The sequence below is a fragment of the Microcaecilia unicolor genome, chromosome 11 (genome assembly GCF_901765095.1).
Source record: "Microcaecilia unicolor chromosome 11, aMicUni1.1, whole genome shotgun sequence".
Lineage (NCBI taxonomy): Eukaryota > Metazoa > Chordata > Amphibia > Gymnophiona > Siphonopidae > Microcaecilia > Microcaecilia unicolor.
Genome location: NC_044041.1, coordinates 75,433,660 through 75,452,466, shown reverse-complemented (window position 1 = coordinate 75,452,466; position 18,807 = coordinate 75,433,660). Strand labels below are relative to the sequence as shown.

General features: G+C 47.2%; 1 protein-coding gene across 1 annotated transcript in view; it reads left to right on the top strand.

Moving 5' to 3' along the window:
* The window catches only part of NCAN (neurocan), a 143,296-nt gene extending 127,050 nt beyond the window's left edge, over positions 1-16,246 (top strand). The window contains exons 14-18 of the mRNA XM_030219917.1: positions 2,998-3,156; positions 4,082-4,164; positions 9,561-9,705; positions 10,794-10,976; positions 12,978-16,246. Of these exons, the coding sequence (XP_030075777.1) occupies positions 2,998-3,156; positions 4,082-4,164; positions 9,561-9,705; positions 10,794-10,976; positions 12,978-13,126 (719 nt within the window). The 3' untranslated portion in view covers positions 13,127-16,246. The remainder of the gene's footprint in view (positions 1-2,997; positions 3,157-4,081; positions 4,165-9,560; positions 9,706-10,793; positions 10,977-12,977) is intronic.
* Positions 16,247-18,807: the final 2,561 nt, after the last annotated feature.

Below are 18,807 nucleotides of genomic sequence, written 5' to 3'. Positions count from 1 at the left end.
TAGTAAAAAAGGCCCATTTCTGTATGAAATGAAGCGGGCGCTAGCAAGGTTATCCCCCCTCCCTCGCTCTCTCTCTCTGTCCCCTCCGAGTCCCACGCCCCCCTTCCTCCCCTCCGAGTCCCACGGCCCCCTTTCCTCCCTCCCCTCTGAGTTCCTCGGCCCCCTTTCCTCCCCCCCCTCCGAGTTGCATGGCCCCCTTTCCTCCCCTCCGATTTCCAGGCCATCCTCCCTCCCCTCTCCCACTCCCCTGCAACTCACCACTTGTCCATAACTTTCCAGGTGTTTTCTATGGGCCTGACTGGGGGTGCTGATTTGTTTTTCAAGGTGGTGCATTCCCCCCTCCTCCCCTGAGTTCCAGGCCCCCCTTCCCTCTCCTCTGAGTTCCAGGACCCTTGCGGAAACAGGAAATGAGGGTGGGACCAGAGGCAGAGCTCAGAGCGAAGAGAAGGGAAGGCAGTCAACTCACCAAGCCTGTTCGCCTTTCACTGCTGCCGGGACCCCGGTAAGAGGGGGAGAGGGGAGGGTAGCAGAGGGGTCAGCTCTGTGTTTTTTAAATGCCTTTTAAATTCTGGGTGGGCAGCATGCAGGAAGGGAGGGGCAGGCGAAGGACTGTTGTGGGAGAAGAGGTCAGGCTGGAACTGAGTCGAGTTGGAGGGAGAGAAGGTCTGGAACTTGTAGGGCGGGTCTGGAGGGAGGGGGTCTGGAACTTGGAGAGGGGTCCCGCCTCCTGGCTCTTGCAACATTCCAATGTGGGAGAGTGACGTCAGCTGGTGGTTACGAACGCAGCCAGAGACATTGGAACGTTGGAAGAGCAAATTATTAAATTAGATATATTTATTTGTTTGTTTGTTTGTTTGTTTGTTACATTTGTATCCCACATTTTCCGACCTATTTGTAGGCTCAATGTGGCTTACATAGTACCAGAGAGGCCTTTGCAGGCTCCGGTGTGAACAAATACAGGGTGATGTTGTGGTAAGATCAAGTTCATGTGGCACAGCCACATTAGGGAATAATGTTGCGTTTGCTTATCACAACTAGTTTGCAACCTTTCCTCTGCCATGTCTGGCCCCTGCTGATGCATTCTCTTGTTTACACAGGGGCCGAGACGTGCAGAGGAAAGGTTCAGGGCCAGCTGCAAACAGTGTGTGTTGATCTCTGCTGCAGCAAGGAGACAGATTTGAAGCACCATGGGGCATGGGAAGAAGTGGAGAAGTGTTTGTACCTGAGTAAGGGGGTCAGGAGAGCTGCTTACTTGCACTCAGGGAGGAGAGAGGGAGAAATGCATCATGAGGAGAGGAAAGAAAAAAGATATGGCTGCAAATGACCAAAAAACAATCAGGCAGTGTCACGGCCTGCAAACCTTAGGCGCCAGGTCTGAATTTTTAGTTGCCATGGTGACCCGGTGTCTGGGGTTTGTCAGCCTTAAACTCAAGGAGGTTTAAACCTCCTTGCCTGAACTAGCCTGTCTTCTGGGATGGGGTGGCAGATGGCAGTTCCAACTTGCTCCATGCACCCATCAGCTGCTGAGAGGGGGGAGGGCTGTGTCCAGCGGAGAGAGGAGGAAGAAGGAAAGAGAAGAGAAAACCACTAAAGGTAACTGAAGCCGCCTGGTGCCCGCCCTGCCTCCTCCTCACGTCAGTCAGGATCGACGGTAAAAAAGAGAGCTCTTTGTTTTATGGGCTGGGTGTCGGGTGATGTCATGGGCTTGGGTATTTGGCGCCCTGGACCACAGCCTCACCTGGTCTATTGGCTGAGCTGGCCGTATATGGGTGTACTGCCAATGGCTGCCGTGGGTGCAGAGAGATGGTGCAAGTAGACTGAACTAGGGAATGATGGGATGAGAAGTAGCTAGGGAGGGGTAGCCAGGTACCAGGTACCAGAAAATCTTTCTATTGAGAGGTCCTGGCACCCTCCTCTGGGCCTCTTCTCAGAGGCCAGCTTTGCCTTCAGACTGTTCTGTCAGTGTGACAGAGATTTAACCCATTCACTGCTAGTCTGGAGCCATCCCAGGAGGAATTTGCATTTATCAGAATTCAGAACTTTGGTGTGGCCAGGCAGGATTAAGGCATAGGCAAACTAGGCAAATGCCTAGGGCCTAAATATTTAGGAAGGCACTTTATGCTAAGTCAGTTGTTGGGAAAAAGAAGTGTGTGCATGGGTGTGGGGGAAGAGATCAGAGCCTTCTGCCCATAGAAGTCTGTCTATTCTTCCCACCCCTGTGCAATGTCCTCCTTTCGGCAAGAGGAGAACAGTTCGTCTTACCCACTGCGTCTTCTTCTGACAGTTTTCATCTGTAGGCAGAAGCATGGGGAGCTCCATTTGTGGAAGTATTAAAATGGATTTACATTATGATTGAGGGACCCAATATACCTGTTTGCCTCAGGTCCACTAAGAGGTTAATTGTGCCCTAGGTGTAACTGAGACAAGAGTGTCTGCAGAGGCCTCACTTGTGAGTGACTTTGACTTTGAAAAGTTGTGGCTCTCTGTTTCTGGCTACCTGATTTGTCTCGTTTCTAGTCCAGAGCAACAGCTTAGAAATACTGTATGTAGACAGCTAGGGGTACAGTGACTAGCAGGAATGGGGTTCTATTTTCCTGTACCCCTTCAAGGGCAGTTTGAGATATCCTGGATATAATTATAGTCTTCTGTAGCACACCCTAGAGGGGAGGATTGAAATGGGTTAAACACATACACAGGGAAAACCCCAGGGCCTGTTAGAGGTGCTTCTGTGGCAAAATTTCTGTGTCTTAAGTATTTGCGTTCAAGCAAGAGCATTTTTAAAAGTAATGGAAGAAAATATGGAAAAAGGGAATCCCACAGGCCACTAGCACAGAGGCCCTAAAGCAGGTAACAGAAGCTGAGCTGACAGCTGGAGGACATATACCTCCCCTGCACCAGTAATTAGTGCTGGAATGCTAAAATATTGGATCTAAGATACCTGAGATTTGCTCTCTGTAGAGGGCCCCTCTCAACAGACCTTCTATCCCCTGTTTCCAGACACCGAGGGCTGTGACCACAACTGGCACAAATTTCAGGGCCACTGCTATCACTACTTTCCTCACCGACGGTCCTGGGAGGATGCAGAGAGGGACTGTCGCCGGCGAATGGGTCACCTGACCAGTATTCACACGCCAGAGGAGCAACGCTTCATTAATGGTAAGAGACTGTCCAGAGTGGTGAGTTTCAAATTGCTTACAGTTAAGGAAGCTTAATAAAATTTATTGTGAAATTTGGTGGGACCCCAAGCTCTTTCCCTCCCAGTTTTCCACCGCATACACAAAAAGCATGATCCATGGACCCTAGTTTGAGAACCACTGACTGAGAACCGAACCATGGGATGATAAATTGCATAGGCCCCCATTCTTCATGTGAAATGGTCTTTCTTTCCTTACCTCTCTGCATTTCCATAGGGTTGGTTATACTGGAACCAGAAGTAGCATAGACACCCCTCCCCCCCCCCCCCCAATTCATAGTTGCATAGATCCCCATTCAGCAGTAAAGTGGTCTCTCCTTAGCTCTCTGCATTTCCATAGAGTTGGTTATACTGGAATAAGAAGTAGCATAGACACCCCCCCACCCCTCATTCAGGATGGTCTCTCACCTCTCTGCATTTCCATAGGGTTGGTTATACTGGGATGAGAAATAGCATAGACACCCCTCCCCCCCCCCCCCCCCCCCCCAATTCATAGTTGCATAGATCCCCATTCAGCAGTAAAGTGGTCTTAGCTCTCTGCATTTCCATAGAGTTGGTTATACTGGGATCAGAAGTTGCATAGACCCCCATTCTGTAGTAAAGTGGTCTCTCCTTAGCTCTCTGCATTTCCATAGAGTTGGTTATACTGGAATGGGAAGTAGCATAGGCACCCCCCCCCACCTCCCATTCAAGATGGTCTCTCCTTACCTCTTGGGATGAGAAGTTGCATAGACCCCCCCCCCCCCCCCCCCCCATTCAGCAGTGAAATTGTCTCTCCTTACCTCTCTGCATTTCCTTGAGGTTGGTTACACTAGGATGAAAAGTAGCATAGAACCCTGTTCAGCAGGCAAAATGTACTTTCCTTAGCTTTCTGCATTTCCTTGATAGGCTTTGGCCATGAGAACACCTGGATTGGACTCAATGACAGGATTGTGGAACAGGATTTCCAGTGGACGGACAATTCTGGACTGGTGAGTATGAGAAAACACTGGGAGTAAAGGAGAATAAACATGAATAGAATTTCCCTTCCCCAGAACCTTGGCAATTCCACTACCTCACCAGACCTCAAAATGTCTGTGGCATGGCAGAGTCATAGAGGTGATCCAAGCATCCAGACTGAAGCAGCGGAAGCTGTCCTGGGGTGGGGGGACCCCTATCCAAACTGAATTAGGATGAGATAAATCTGCAAATACTGGGTCTCTGCATGCAAATGTATCCCATACATATATTTTGCAGATATCCTGATAGGCTGGGGGGGAGGGGTCACTAGGGGTCTCCTACTGTTGCAGGAATTACCACTATTGTTAGCAGAATCTGTGGTACTTCAGGAGTCAAACACCACACACCAGAATGAGAGAGAAATCTTCTTTATTTGCCAGCAAACAAAGTAGGACATCAGCTCTAGGTCTCTCCTTCTCTTCAGCTCTCTGTGTCTTGTCTCTCTCGTCTCAGCTCCTTCTCTTCTAACGTAAGCTGCTTCTGCTCTCAGTTATATAGGGTCCTACACCTCTCTAGCCCCCCTTTCTCACCAGATGGTAAAGAATAGATTGATTACCCTGTCTTGAACTAATTATTATTACACATTTACTCAAAAATATCAGTTACATAGGTTTCAGATATTTCCTAAACTGACCTATGACCTGGGGCCTCTCAAACTAGACAATGTGGCACCTATCTCCTGCATTTTATTATTATTCACATAATCAGCTAATTTCATAACTTAGGTTCATTGAGGGGCTAAGGGGCCAAGGGGCCAGTCTTGCTTAATGGCACACAGACATGGTTTGTTATTACTTTCAGGAGACCAGTCCTACATTTAGCTATTCATCAAGGAGAAGACTTGACTTGTCCTGACCTCTTTCACCTAGCTAGAACTGTGGATAATTCAAACCAGATGATGACCTCTTAAACTGCAGACAAAGCTCACTTGAAAAGTCAGACACTGGATTGAAAAGATATTCTACATAGAAATAGAACTTATTAATTAAACAGAATAAAACATATTCTAAAATAAGCAGAAATCAGAATTCCTTATAAGACAAAATCTAAATTATCTAGAATTATTTAAACCTACACTATCTCCTTCTAAACAGCGTTAGCCTAATCTTTTTAAAACTGCAGTATGCCTTGCTTGCTGATCCCCTCGAGATTGAATGGCATCCAGATGTGGTAAATATGAACTAGCCTTAACAATCCATCACTCAAAAAGGGACAAAGAAAGTTTCATTTCTCACTGACCTTTCTAACCTGTAGTCTAGCAAAAGCTAGACATTTGAGCAAATTAAAACCAGATGGCATTCTACCACTTGCAGGACTGAAAAGTTAAACACCAAATTAATATGATTTCTTTGCCCAGGCTGCCTCACTACCACTACCAGCTACTTTTGGAGCTCAATCATAAGCTCCCTGATTTGGAGCTAGGAGGTTGTATTTCAAATGCCCAGTTAGAAAGTAGCTGATGGCCACTGAGGAGAGCTCCGGTGGGTTTGGCAGCTCCCTTGGGCTGCTGGTTTATTTTCAGATCCTCTTGAAAAGTACAGAATGGTAGGCTGTCTCACCTTCACATTGAAGGATCATAAATAGCATTACAGGGTCTGCACCATCTGTTCTATTCCCTAATTACAATTAAAGGAGAGAGAGAGACCAGGCTTCACGCTGCCACCATTAACAGCAGAAGTGACTTAATTATACTGATATGTGTCACACTGGCAGAGCACAGCCAGCTGAATAATCGCCCATCCCCCTTTCATGGTTGTTTTGGTTTTTGTTTGATTTTTCAGAGCTCTATGGAGCCGCTTTCCTAGTGCAGGACCAGACTTTGCCCTGTATACTGTAGTGTGGATGTGGTAGATGCCGGGGCTCCATGCCCCACGTTCCTCAAGGCCTGTATTTTTGGCAGCTGCTCTTTTCTTGCCCCCCCCCCCCCCCCCCCCCCCCAGTGACTTAGGCTCAGGTTTAGATTGTAAGCTCTGTCGAGCAGGGACTTTCTCTTCATGTTCAAGTGTACAGCGCTGCGTACGTCTAGTAGCGCTATAGAAATGATAAGTAGTAGTAGGTTTAGTCAGAGGGGATATAAACAATTGGTGAGGGTGCCAAATTTTGAAGGCAACAGATCCCCCTCTCCTCATTCCCTACACTCCAGCTCTGCTTGTGAGTGTCAAAATCTTAAACCCACGACTGCAGTTCCCTGCATTCTGTCTCCAGAGGTTCCGCCGTTGCTCTGCAGATTTGGTTTCCCTTTGCAGTTTAACTTTTGGTTGTCATGTATCAGGGTGGACCTGCTCCTGCAGCAGGACCTCTGGAGAGCCACATTCAGCAGATGATCAAAAGCCCCACGCTGTTCCAAACAGTGCTCTAAAATAGCGCTGGAACAGTGCGGGGCTTTACTCACCGATGATCAGAGATAATTGCATGCAAATTTAAGCACGCAATTATCTCTGATCATGGGGTAGAAGTGTGGGAGAATTGTGTCAAAAGCCCAAACCTGTCAAACACAGGGGCTGGAGGTCCATGGGACCACCATGCCCCAACTACCCCTGCCCCGAGCAATGATGACTGGAGGTCTGGCGGACCTCCAGTCCCTCTGACAATCCCCCCCCCCCCAGGTTCAGGGAGGGCTGGAGATCCTGTGGGTCTCTAGCCCCCCTAACTCCTGTCAACATGTCCACCTAGTCCCTGATGGCCCAGTGGGTGACCAACCCCTCCCCCCCAGCGACAGGGGGGCTGGAGGTCCGCTGGACCGCCGGTCCCCCCCCCCCCGACGATCCCCTCCCTAGGTTCAGGGAGGGCTGGAGATCCGGTGGGTCTCCAGCCCCCTAAACCCCCCAGCAAAGGGTCCCTGGTGGTCCAGTGATCAAGCACCCCCCTCTCCCTGCCTACCCACACCCCCCTCTCCCTACCCCCCTACCTCGTGGGTCGGAGGAGGAAGGTAGCCTGCCTCCCTCCTCTTCCTTTGATGCCACAAAATGGCGGTGCCCAGCCCTGCCCAGTGTATCCTGGGATGCGCTGGGTGGGGTGGGGCAGGGCTGGGCGCCACCATTTTGCAGCTTTGAAGGAAGAAGAGGGAAGCAGGCTACCTCCCTCCTCCGACCAACAAGGTAGGGGGGTAGGGAGAGGGGGTGGGTAGGCAGGGAGAGGGGGGTGGATTGATCACTGGACCACCAGGGACATTTTGCTGGGGGGTTGGGGAGCTGGAGACCCACCAGATCTCCAGCCCTTCATAAACCTAGGGGGGATCATCGGGGGGGGGGGGGGAACCGGCGGTCCAGCGGACCTCCAGCTCCCCTGTCGCTGGGGGGAGGGGGTTAGTCGCCCACTGGGCCACCAGGGACTGTGCACAGGTTGATAGGAGTTATGGGAGGCTGGAGACCCACCAGATCTCCAGCCCTCCCTGAACCTGGGGGGGGGGTGATCATCGGGGGGACCGGAGGTCCGCTGGACCTCCAGCCCCCTGTCGCTGACAGGTTTGCCTTGTTGGGGGGAATGGGGGCATGCCAGCATGCAAATGCATGCTGGACAGGGCTCACCATTCCTCCCCAATGATCTGCAAACCCTACGCCAGCTCGGAGCTGGCGTAGGGTTTGCTACAGCCAGCGACCCAATCTTTGGCGCGCTGATCGCTGATCATTGGGGATGAATATATTTAGCCCTGTTTAGTATCCATTTGCATGCTAGTTGCATTCAGAGCCCTCAAACACGTTGTTTCATGCACTCAAGGGCTCTGATCATGGGGCGGTAGCAAACGCCGGCGCTAGTATGGTGCTAACAGCCTCTAGCGCCGGCGTTTGCTTCTGATCATCCCCCTGTCTGTGCCTTGCAGTTCAGGCAGTAAAAGGTGCACCATTTAGTCTGCCAGACTGGGATGACAACTATGAATATTCATGAGCTTTATTTCCATATGCTGGACTTAGAACTGGGTGATTTGTGCAAATATGCTATTTGCTATTAGTCCAATAAAATGGTATAATCTTCTTTTTTTTTCTTCTCTTTATTTTGTTTTATCTCTATTTATTACCTTTAAAAGTGGACTAACAGGGCTACCACACCACTTTACTGCAAATATGCTGAAAACCAAATTGACTGAGTTGGAGGTGGGGCCTGGGGGGGGGGGGGGGGGGGGATCCTGAGCTCAGTGTCCTGTAGCTCTTTGTGGAGGAACAGGGAATTTTGGATTTATTAGGTCTGGGAAAGAGTCTGGCTGCTGCTCCTGATTTGATGCAGAACCGCACCCGCCCATCACTTTCTTGTCACACCCTGGAACAGAAGCAGTGCCTGGGGGTCTTTTCTAATGATCCCTGGCCCCCTTTCATTTATCAGTAATACCAGCCAACCTTTCCAGTCATTGTGAGATTAGGATGGAATTCTATGTGTTTTTAAGGTCCTATTTCTCTCTGCAGGATGTGGGAGCTGTGCTAGGCTGGTCCTCAAAATTTCCAAATGGGGCAGGAATTCATTACACCTATTTGTATATATTTCATGTGTAACCTTTCTCTCTCTCCCCCCCCCCCCCCCCCCCCCTCCCATGTGAGAGTCTCCTGAAATCCAGACTGGATCTAGTCCATGAGCTGGAGCTGGGCAGTATGGGTTGGCAAACAAGCCTTTGAGGTCATGGCAGAGGGCACCTCCTAAAAAGGAGCAGGCTATGAGCTCACATATTTTGCAAAGCATACAGCCAGCATACATGACCTTAATTTTCAAAGAGAAATGGCCTGGGTGCTTTTTTTTTTTCCTCTTTGAAAATTAGCATAAGGTGCATGTGTTCAAAGTGTCCACATGTTATGTACCTGCAGTTTGCTGCAGGCAAATGTACTTATTTGTGAAAATGTTAAGAGCACCTGTTATCCCTCCCCTCCCCCTCCCACACACACCTGATCTAAGCATGGCCTTGAAAAACATCTCAACATTCAGCTAAATGCACACCCTGTGAAAACCATAAACTTGTAGTCATATGGGAGGAGCTCTCTTTAGAGAATGACAAAGGTTGTCCCGGTTCCCACTTCTGTCCCCGTGGGTTCTGTCTCTGTCCCCACCCCAACCCCGCAGGTTCGGTCTCTGTCCCTGCCACATCCCCACAGGCCATGTCTCCATCCCCACCCGGTCCCCATAAGTTCTGTCCCCACCCCATCCCCATGGGCTCTGTCCCCATCCCTGCCCTGTCCTCGTGGGATCTGTCCCCGTCCCCATCTCTGTGGTTACTGTGGGTCCCTGTCTCCATGTCATTCTCTAGCTCTCTTTCAAGCACAGCAACTTTGATGTGTTAATCCATTTTTAGCAGAGTTAGGATGCTGTGAAAGTTGTTTGCCCCGTGCCCCAGTCTTGCCTCTTGCTGAGCCTCTGTGCCACTCTCTCTCCCTTTTCTGTCCTGAAGCAATATGAGAACTGGCGGGAAAGGCAGCCGGATAACTTCTTCGCTGGCGGTGAGGATTGTGTGGTGATGGTGGCGCATGAAGATGGGCGATGGAATGATGTACCCTGTAATTACAACCTGCCTTATGTCTGTAAAAAGGGGACAGGTAAGGGATGTGCTCTACCTATCCATTCTTGCTCCCCTCCCCCCCCCCCCCCCCCCCGGCCATTCATATGCCAGGGAAGTCTATAAGGATAATGTGGGGCAGGATCCCGATAGTGCCAGGGAGGTCTATAATAATACTGTAGTGCTATCCAAATAGTTCCTGAGTGGTCTTTTTGTATATTACATGGTGCTATCTGGATAGAGCTGGGGAGGGCTATAAGGATACTGAGTGGTGCCATCCGGATAGCGTCATGGAGGTCTAAAAGGATAATGATTGGTGTTATCCGGATAGGGAGGTCTATGAGGATATTGAGTGGTGCAATCCACATGGTGCTGGGGAAGTCGATCCAGATAGCGTTGCTGGATATCCATAGACAGTACTGATTAGAGGAACTATCCAGATAACTGTGGCCATTATATGGATTTTTCCTTTTAACTATCAGACTGATGGCTTATAAATATGGCAAACAGAGCAAGAACAAGGAGTCATCTACTTTCTGACACTTTTCAACTCATTGCAATCTATTTATCCATCTGTCCAGAAATACAATAATTTCTTATCAAGGTGAGCTCATTTTCAATAGGGTCAACATTGATAAGTGCTAGAAAATCCATCCAGATGTCTCTCTTTATCCTTTTCATCCTTCTGTTTTATTTTTTTCTTTGAATTTTCGTTTATAGCAAACCTGTCTGTGGTGCAATCGGAGTCACAGAAGAGAGGGTAAAACAGCAAACAAATATATACAGAAACAAAAAAGAAGCAACACTGGGCTTTCAGGATTGAGATAATTGCTGTCCTTTTCATAATAAAAAGGACACCAATTATCTCAATCCTGAAGGCCCAGTGTTGCTTCTTTTTTTGTTTCTGTGGTGCAATCAGAGCATCACCCCAGAAGCTGTAAAACTGCTGTGGTTCCACAGAACCTCCAAGTGGGAGGCAGGCAGAGTTTATTTGTTAGAAATAGGTCTGGACTAGGAAATTTGTGCTGCTGAGGTGTGTCTTGAAGGGGTGCAGTGCCCACTTGTTGTTTCTGATAGGTGAATCTCTAGCCTGTGCTTAGTTCCTGCTTTATCTGTTTCTCTTTATAGTGCTGTGTGGCTCTCCCCCTGCCGTTGGTAACACCTTTACAATGGGAAAGAAGAAAGAAAAGTACAGCATTCACTCCGTGGTACGATACCAGTGCCAAGAAGGGTTCACCCAGAGGCATATTCCAACCATCAAGTGCCACAACAATGGGAAGTGGGACCGACCCAAAATCATCTGCATAAAACGTGAGATCCCACTGCGCACTCATTTCCCAGGGTTTATGTAGAAGAGCAGAAGGAATTAATGCATAGATAAGGAACGAGGAGTTCTAATCTTGAACAAGCACTACACACTCTAGTTTAGAAGTCCTAAGCAGAACACTCACTGGATAAAACAGCGCCCATGGTGAGTGTTACCTGGGAACCTTTTTCCCTTTTCAGGAAAAGTACAAATTGCCTCAAAAGGGCAGAGTACTACCACCACCTATATTAGCTCCCTGGGTGGGTGCAAATGCTTCGGTCCCAGGTTACATAGCATAAGGTGATTGGAGGACTGAGTGCAGGAATTAGGAACTGGGAAAGCTCCAGGGACCATGCCCACAGTTCCCCATCCACATGCTGTACTCTCTGCTCAGCAGTAACCCCTACCGGCTGATCCAAGGGTGACGTGGATCTCCATGGATTAAATAATTATACTTTTGAACATCATCTCAAGGTGGTTTAGAATACAAATACATGGAGACAGTAAACAGAATGAAAATAAGCATCAAACAAAGTGGTGTACAATCTAAATGCACTGAGGCAGTCTACAAAATGAAAATGAACATAGAAACAGTCTGTAGAATAAAATAAGCTGTTTACAATCCAAATGCACAGAGAGAGTCTCTAGAGAATGAAAACAAAAAATGCGGTTTACAATTAAGTGTCCAATATTTAGAAAATGCTGAGTTCCTAAATTAGCCCCCTAAATTTTCACCCTATTTTCAGCCAAACTTAGGCCTCTTTTACTAAACCATGGTAGTGATTCCTGGCCTGGCAGATGAGAGGAAACCCATTCAGTTCCTTTGGGCTTCCTCTCATTTGTCACGTGGGAATTGCTAGTGCTGCTTTGTAAAAAAAAGCCCTTAGGGGCATAACTTTTCAGTCAAAAATTCATCTTAATATAGGCGCTTAAAAGTTATGTCCATAAATTGTTTAGATTCATGAGCCTAGGGCTGAAAATCAGTGCTAAGCTCCTAACTTCCTTTCACCTTCCTAAATCCACTGCTGTTGCCACCCACTTTTCATGCCCCTAAATTTAAGAGTTTAGTGAAATATTGAGTAAAAATTTATGCACTCAGCTCTAGTAAATTTTCAAAGAAGCCAATTTATGAACATAGACCTCAAAGTTAGAAGCATAAATCCTTTGAACATCAGGCCCTATATATACAAAGACAATCTACAAAATAAAAAACACAAAACATAAAAACAATTACAAACAAGCCTCAATTTAAACATACTTACAAACAACCAATGATAAGAGACGCTCAAATGTAAACGTTCAATAAAGAAATTCATGGGTCTCCTCTTGCATAAGGAAAGGGAGGAATCTACTCACCAAACACCAAGACCCACAGCAAAATAGAGGAATCATCAAACGTTTTGCAGTATATTCAGCCCATGATGGGGAAAGAGGATTTCAGTATTTTCCTAAAAATAGAAGATTGAAACCAGATTGTAGCTGAACAGGCAGACCTTTCTGCTGTGGAGGTGGAGAGTGTAAAAAAGACCTGTCCCTCAAAGCAGCTGAATAGTTAAAAATAAATGTTTAAAAGAAGAATTCATTACCAGTATATATAAGACAGTGAGCAATCATCACCATTATAAAACTGGGCAGATCTGAGCAAAGCGTCATGGGGATACACAGATCAACATTGTTGAAAGATTACATTTCCACGCAGGGTCTTTAACCTTGGTGACGACATCGTAGCAACAATCTAAGCAGCAAAAGGAAGTAAAAGGATAAAATGATGTTCTTATGTTTTTATAAGTGTTATTAAGGCAGACCTGGGGCAAGACATATTGCTTATCTGGGATCCTGTCAAGTGCTTGTTAGCTAAATTGGCCACTGTTGGAAACAGGATACTGGGCGTGATGGACCTTTGTTCAGACCCAGTATGGCAACTCCTATGTTCTTGTGTAAGTTCTGTCGCTTGGCATTAGTTGTAATGATGGCAGAGGCTTAGCTCTGAATTTCTGTTTCCCCAGCCCGGAGGTTCCACAGAACACGGCGGCATCACCATAAACGCCATCACAAGCACCACGGTAGCCACCGGCATCACAGATCTCACTGGGAGAGGAGAAAACATCGGAAGCATCCTGAACTAGACTGGGAGACTGAATCCAACTACTTCTAGAGCCCAGGGAGAAGGGCCATAAGCCCCAGAGATCCTGAACCATTAGCACTGGATGGGACCCAGGAAAAAGGATTGGAAGGCAGGCAGTGTGTGAGCTTTGTGGACAGGTCCCCTTATTTTAAGCCTTTACTCTGGTCTCTTAGAGACAGATGAGATTGAAACTGGACATTGATGAACATATATGCATATAGATATGTGCATATACACAGTAAAACCTCATTATAAGACCCCAGGCATACAGTCTCACTATGCATATAAGTGTCCCTCTCCTGTAACAGTTTTCTGTGTTTTCGGGAGTCTGTGGCTTCTCCTTTTCAAGCCCACCCTATGTTCATATAACCTTCAGCGTTTCTCTTTTTTGTGCTACTGTAATGAGTTTCTTGGGTCTTCTTTTCATCTAGGCCACTTGTTTATTTCTGCCTATATTAGATGCTCATTGAATGACCAAAGACAGAATTGAGCCATTGCTGGGGAGCTCCATCACAGTCATCTGCACATCCTTCAAGGCAAACTTCCTTCTCTTCTCCTACCACTCTCTACCATTGTCCTTCTCCTCCCTTACTGCTCCCTTTCACTGTCCTCTTCCTCCTCCACTCTCAATAACTGTCCTCCTCCTCTCTTACAACCCTCTACCACTGTCTGCCTCCTCCTCTCCTGCCACTCCCAATCACTATCCCTCCTTCTCTACTACAGTCTCCACCTCAGCCTTCATCTTCCTGCACCTTCCTTACTGCCCCTTGGTCTTCCTGCTCCTCTCCTATGGTCCTAACCAGCTTTTTCCTGCACCCCTCAACCCAGCCATCATTTCCTTCTTCTTACTTATTCCACCCCCACCCTGTTTCACTTCCTTCCTTCTTCTCACTTACTTACATCTCTCCTATTGTTCCCCACCAGCCAGTATCTTCCTGTCTCTCTTCTACTGATGGTACTTATCTCTCTCTTTTCTGATCTTTGTAAAATGTAAACAGAACCGTTTTTTGACCAATTCTGAGGGAGTCATTCACTCATGTGCTCCACTTTTATTTTGTAGCCTCATTGCTATCGGGTTCAAATTCAGCAGTGAGCAGTATGCATGTTGCTTTAATTATGGGTTTTATAAAAGGTAATCACCACTTGAATTCAGCACCACTTTTCTTAGTGTCTTGAACAGATTATAAAACCACTTTGGAGGCATTCTGTAGAGGTCCTGGAAACCAGGTGTATCATAATGAGGTTTTGCTGTGTGTGTGTATATATATATATAAATATTTATACTGCAACCATGTTCGTAGGTGTGCATCACCAAGTCCACTATAGGTGCAAGAGAGCTGTTTGTCCCTAATCTGTTCTTATGCCACTCACGTTCTGTATGCATTGACTGTAACGTTTCTCATCTGGGAAGGATCTGCACAAAAAGTGAAGTTCATCTGTCATAGGCTGATTCCGTTGTGTCAGCTAAGAAGACCACAGCCATCCTCTCCTCTCCTATCCTCTTCCCACCTCCATTCTCCACTACATCTTTTGCTCTAGTGTACTTAAAGATCCTCAGAATCATTCATCTTTAATCACATTCCTTCCACATGTATGGGGCTTGGCTTGTGACATTTTGTTTATTTAGATACTTTCACTTCAGGGTAAATAGCACATTACATGAAAATGAAGGTTTTTGGTAGCAATGTATCATTAGAACCCACTGGTACTGTCCATTTAATTTAAGGAAACCTTTTGCTAAGGAAAAATGTATGTTTGATGAAACAATGGCGCCATCTTTTGGCTACTCTTCTTGTTGCTGGTCCATATTTCCTATGGACTTGAGTTTTCTCCCTTGATATTTTGACTTAAAAGGCCAGTGAGCGAGTCTTCCTCATGCATTGTTTTTCTTGACAAATTTGCTGTGTTTATTTCCAAAGAAATTGTGCATGAAATACCTGAGGACCTGACAGTAAAGCATCTGAATTTCCCTATGCTGATCACTGTGCTTTTAGAAAAGGATGTGGGGAGAAACTGGGTTTATACTACCCTTACCTGCCCCTCCCCCCAAAAAAAATCACAGTACCAATGTGGAAGATTTTTAAATGTCTTTTATAGGACACAATGGGAATGCTAGTAAAAGTGTATCGAAGTGTTAAGATGAGTTGTCTTAGAACTGTAGACTGAGGTAGAGGTGCAAATGTTTTTATATAGATTTGTTTTTTGTTTTGTTTTGTCTTTTTTGTGGAAAGGACTTTGAATCCTTTAAAAACATCTGATCTTTTCCTCTGAGTTCCAGTTTCTTAAAGCAGGAGCCTGATGGTTCCCAGAAAAGGGAATAATCAAGGTCAGCAAAGCCATTTATTAGGCATTAAAGAACTCTCTTGTGAAGATAACAAAGGTCAGAACCTCTGACTAAAGATGGCACAGTACTTTTCAGGAGGGTTTCATTGATCTTTAGGGGAAAGATCTTCAGTATGCCCGGCTCTTGGAAAATCCCAAGGTTGTGTTGCTTCAAACTGGTTCATGTTCTTTGCCCAGAGAATTTCAGATGAACACAATGGTATGAGTGAGGGGAATTCCTTCCTCCAAAAACTCACAGTCTGTGATGTAAGTTCTGTCAAATAACTGAGCTTGAGTAACTGACAGAATATCTGAAAGTACTTGGGTACTTTCTATTCTTATTTTTTTTTCTCTCTCTGGTATGCTGTGTTCAGCTTAGTCTGCAGGAGATATATGGCTTATGCCCTTGGGGAGATTTCATCCTCTGGGTAATTGTTTGCACTGCTCCAGATTCAGCAGCAGAGAGGCCTTTGTCATCACAGCTATAGCAGAGGAAAGGTGGCCCATTGATGCAGTAATGTAATTTGAAGATTATTAAAGGGTCATTTCTTATCTTGTACTGGCTATTATGTCCACTTTTAATCATGTATTAAAGCTTAAAAAAAAAGAAAAGAAAAATCCCACTGTTATTTCAATTTTGTGCTAACAAAGTAACCTGCCTGGCACTGAGGGGCTACTGCAGTGTGTGACCATCTCACATTCCTCTTTGTTTTATGTGCTGTGTCCATTGGTCTGAAATACATCTCGCTCCAATTTTTCCTGCTGGTTTTGATGTTTTACAGTGTTCTGTAATATTACTGTGATGTTAAACATGGAACATTTCTTAACTGCTGGACATTTTAATAAATTTTTTTAACATGTAGTCTTTTATTTATTTATTTAATTGCAGGCGATGATATAATTAAGAACTTGAGAAATTCAAGCTCCTCAGTCCTAGAAGTGGCAGGCTCTATATCCCTATGTGCATCCCCTGATCCTTACAATCCTAGAGGTGACAGACTCTATTTCCCCGGTGTCCATTCCCTGAGTCCTGCAGTCCTAGAGGTGGCAGGCTCTGCATCGCTACATCCATCCTCTGATCCCTCCACCCCTAGCGGTGACAGGCTCTTTGTCCATCCGCTGAGCCCTGCAGTCCTAGAGGTAGACTGTGCATCCCTGAGTCCTCCAGTCCTAGAGGTGACAGGCTCTGTATCCCTGTGCCCATCTCTCAAGTCCTCCAGTCCTAGAGGTGACAGGCTCTTTGTCCATTCGCTAAGCCCTCCGGTCCTAGATGTGACAGGCTGTTGTATCCCTGTGCTCATCCCTCAAGTCCTCCAGTCCTAGAGGTGACAGGCTCTGTATCCCTGTGCCCATCCCTCGAGTCCTCCAGTCCTAGAGGTGACAGGCTCTTTGTCCATTCGCTAAGCCCTCCAGTCCTAGATGTGACAGGCTCTTGTATCCCTGTGCCCATCCCTCAAGTCCTCCAGTCCTAGAGGTGACAGGCTCTGTATCCCTGTGCCCATCCCTTGAGTCCTCCAGTCCTAGAGGTGACAGGCTCTTTGTCCATTCGCTAAGCCCTCCAGTCCTAGATGTGACAGGCTCTTGTATCCCTGTGCCCATCCCTCAAGTCCTCCAGTCCTAGAGGTGACAGGGTCTGTATCCCTGTGCCCATCTCCTGAACCACCTGGTGTCTCTTATATTGAAAGCAGTTTCTTTGCAATTCTGAGGTCCAGAGTACTGCCAGACAAGGTTTAAGAATGAAGACCTATAACCTTCAGGCATGGATCTAACCTCTACTTCTCATCCTGGGTCTGAGGGGAAGGTGATATGTTTTTTTGTGTAGACAATAAGCCACAGTTTTATCTGCTGTGTAGAGCCCCTCCCCTTAAATTAAGAAGAATCTCTTCTCCGTAATATTATTGACTCAGTGCCAGTGATCGACCAGGATGGAGGCAGTCTTCCCAGATAGAAAGTGTGAGTGGGTTTGATTGTGCCATTAGGCAGATTATAGTGAGAATAATAAAGAGAGGAGACTGAAAGTGGGAGCGTTTTACACACTGCAAACTTTCCTGTTTAATGAAGTGTGAAAGAGGCTGTCAGCATCACACATTCAGGGCCCAATCAAGATTAATTGGTTAAACTGGGGATGTTTGGAGTCTGGTCAGGGTTGGATAAATAGTGAACAATGCAAAGCCCTGTACCCAGAGCAGAGAAGTCTCTCTTTATATATGTCTTAGAGGCAGATGCAGCAACCAAACGTAAAAAAATCTAAATCGTTAAAGTCCCTAACGATTTTAAAATAACGAAAAATGCACCAAAAAAAAAAGTCACACATGCTGAGATCGGTAGTGAAACGTACAATGTATCAAAGAATCACAATACACATCGGTCTGGACCTCTCGTTAGGACAGCTCCGTGGCAGGAAAAAGTGTTAAGTGAAAAAATAAACAAACTTTGAGCCAATCCCAGCGCATTAGCAGAGCTAAAAGCGCTGTGATTGGTCCAAAGGACCTCAGAAAACACATAAAAAAATAAAAATAAAAAAGGATCGGGAGGGGGCAAGGGCGCTCATCAGGAGCGTCCTGTACGGACGGCCTTGCCCCCCCCCCCCGCTGCTCCCCACTTTCCGCTGCTCCCCCCACCCCGAAAAAGCAAACTTGTAGAAGCCCCTGCCCCCCCTCCCTTCCTCACTACTCTCAGCTCCGCCTCCCGACATCCTCCGTCTGTGCCCCGCCCCCTTTGGGGATCGTCGCCGCCATTCCCCTTCTCCATCGGGCCCCCCTCCCTCTTACCGGGCCCGTGCAGCGCCTCTGTCCGAAGGCGCTGCACGGGCAAGAAGAACGCAGAATCAGCTGATGCCTGCCTTCGCGATGGCATCGATAGAGCGTCTTTCTCCTCCTGGGCCCGCCCCTGTCTGACGTCAGTAACCTACGTAGGTTACTGACGTCAGACAGGGGCGGGCCCAGGAGGAGAAAGACGCTCTATCGATGCCATCGCGAAGGCAGGCATCAGCTGATTCTGCGTTCTTCTTGCCCGTGCAGCGCCTTCGGACAGAGGCGCTGCACGGGCCCGGTAAGAGGGAGGGGGGCCCGATGGAGAAGGGGAATGGCGGCGACGATCCCCAAAGGGGGCGGGGCACAGACGGAGGATGTCGGGAGGCGGAGCTGAGAGTAGTGAGGAAGGGAGGGGGGCAGGGGCTTCTACAAGTTTGCTTTTTCGGGGTGGGGGGAGCAGCGGAAAGTGGGGAGCAGCGGGGGGGGGGCAAGGCCGTCCGTACAGGACGCTCCTGATGAGCGCCCTTGCCCCTCCCGATCCTTTTTTTATTTTTATTTTTTTATGTGTTTTCTGAGGTCCTTTGGACCAATCACAGCGCTTTTAGCTCTGCTAATGCGCTGGGATTGGCTCAAAGT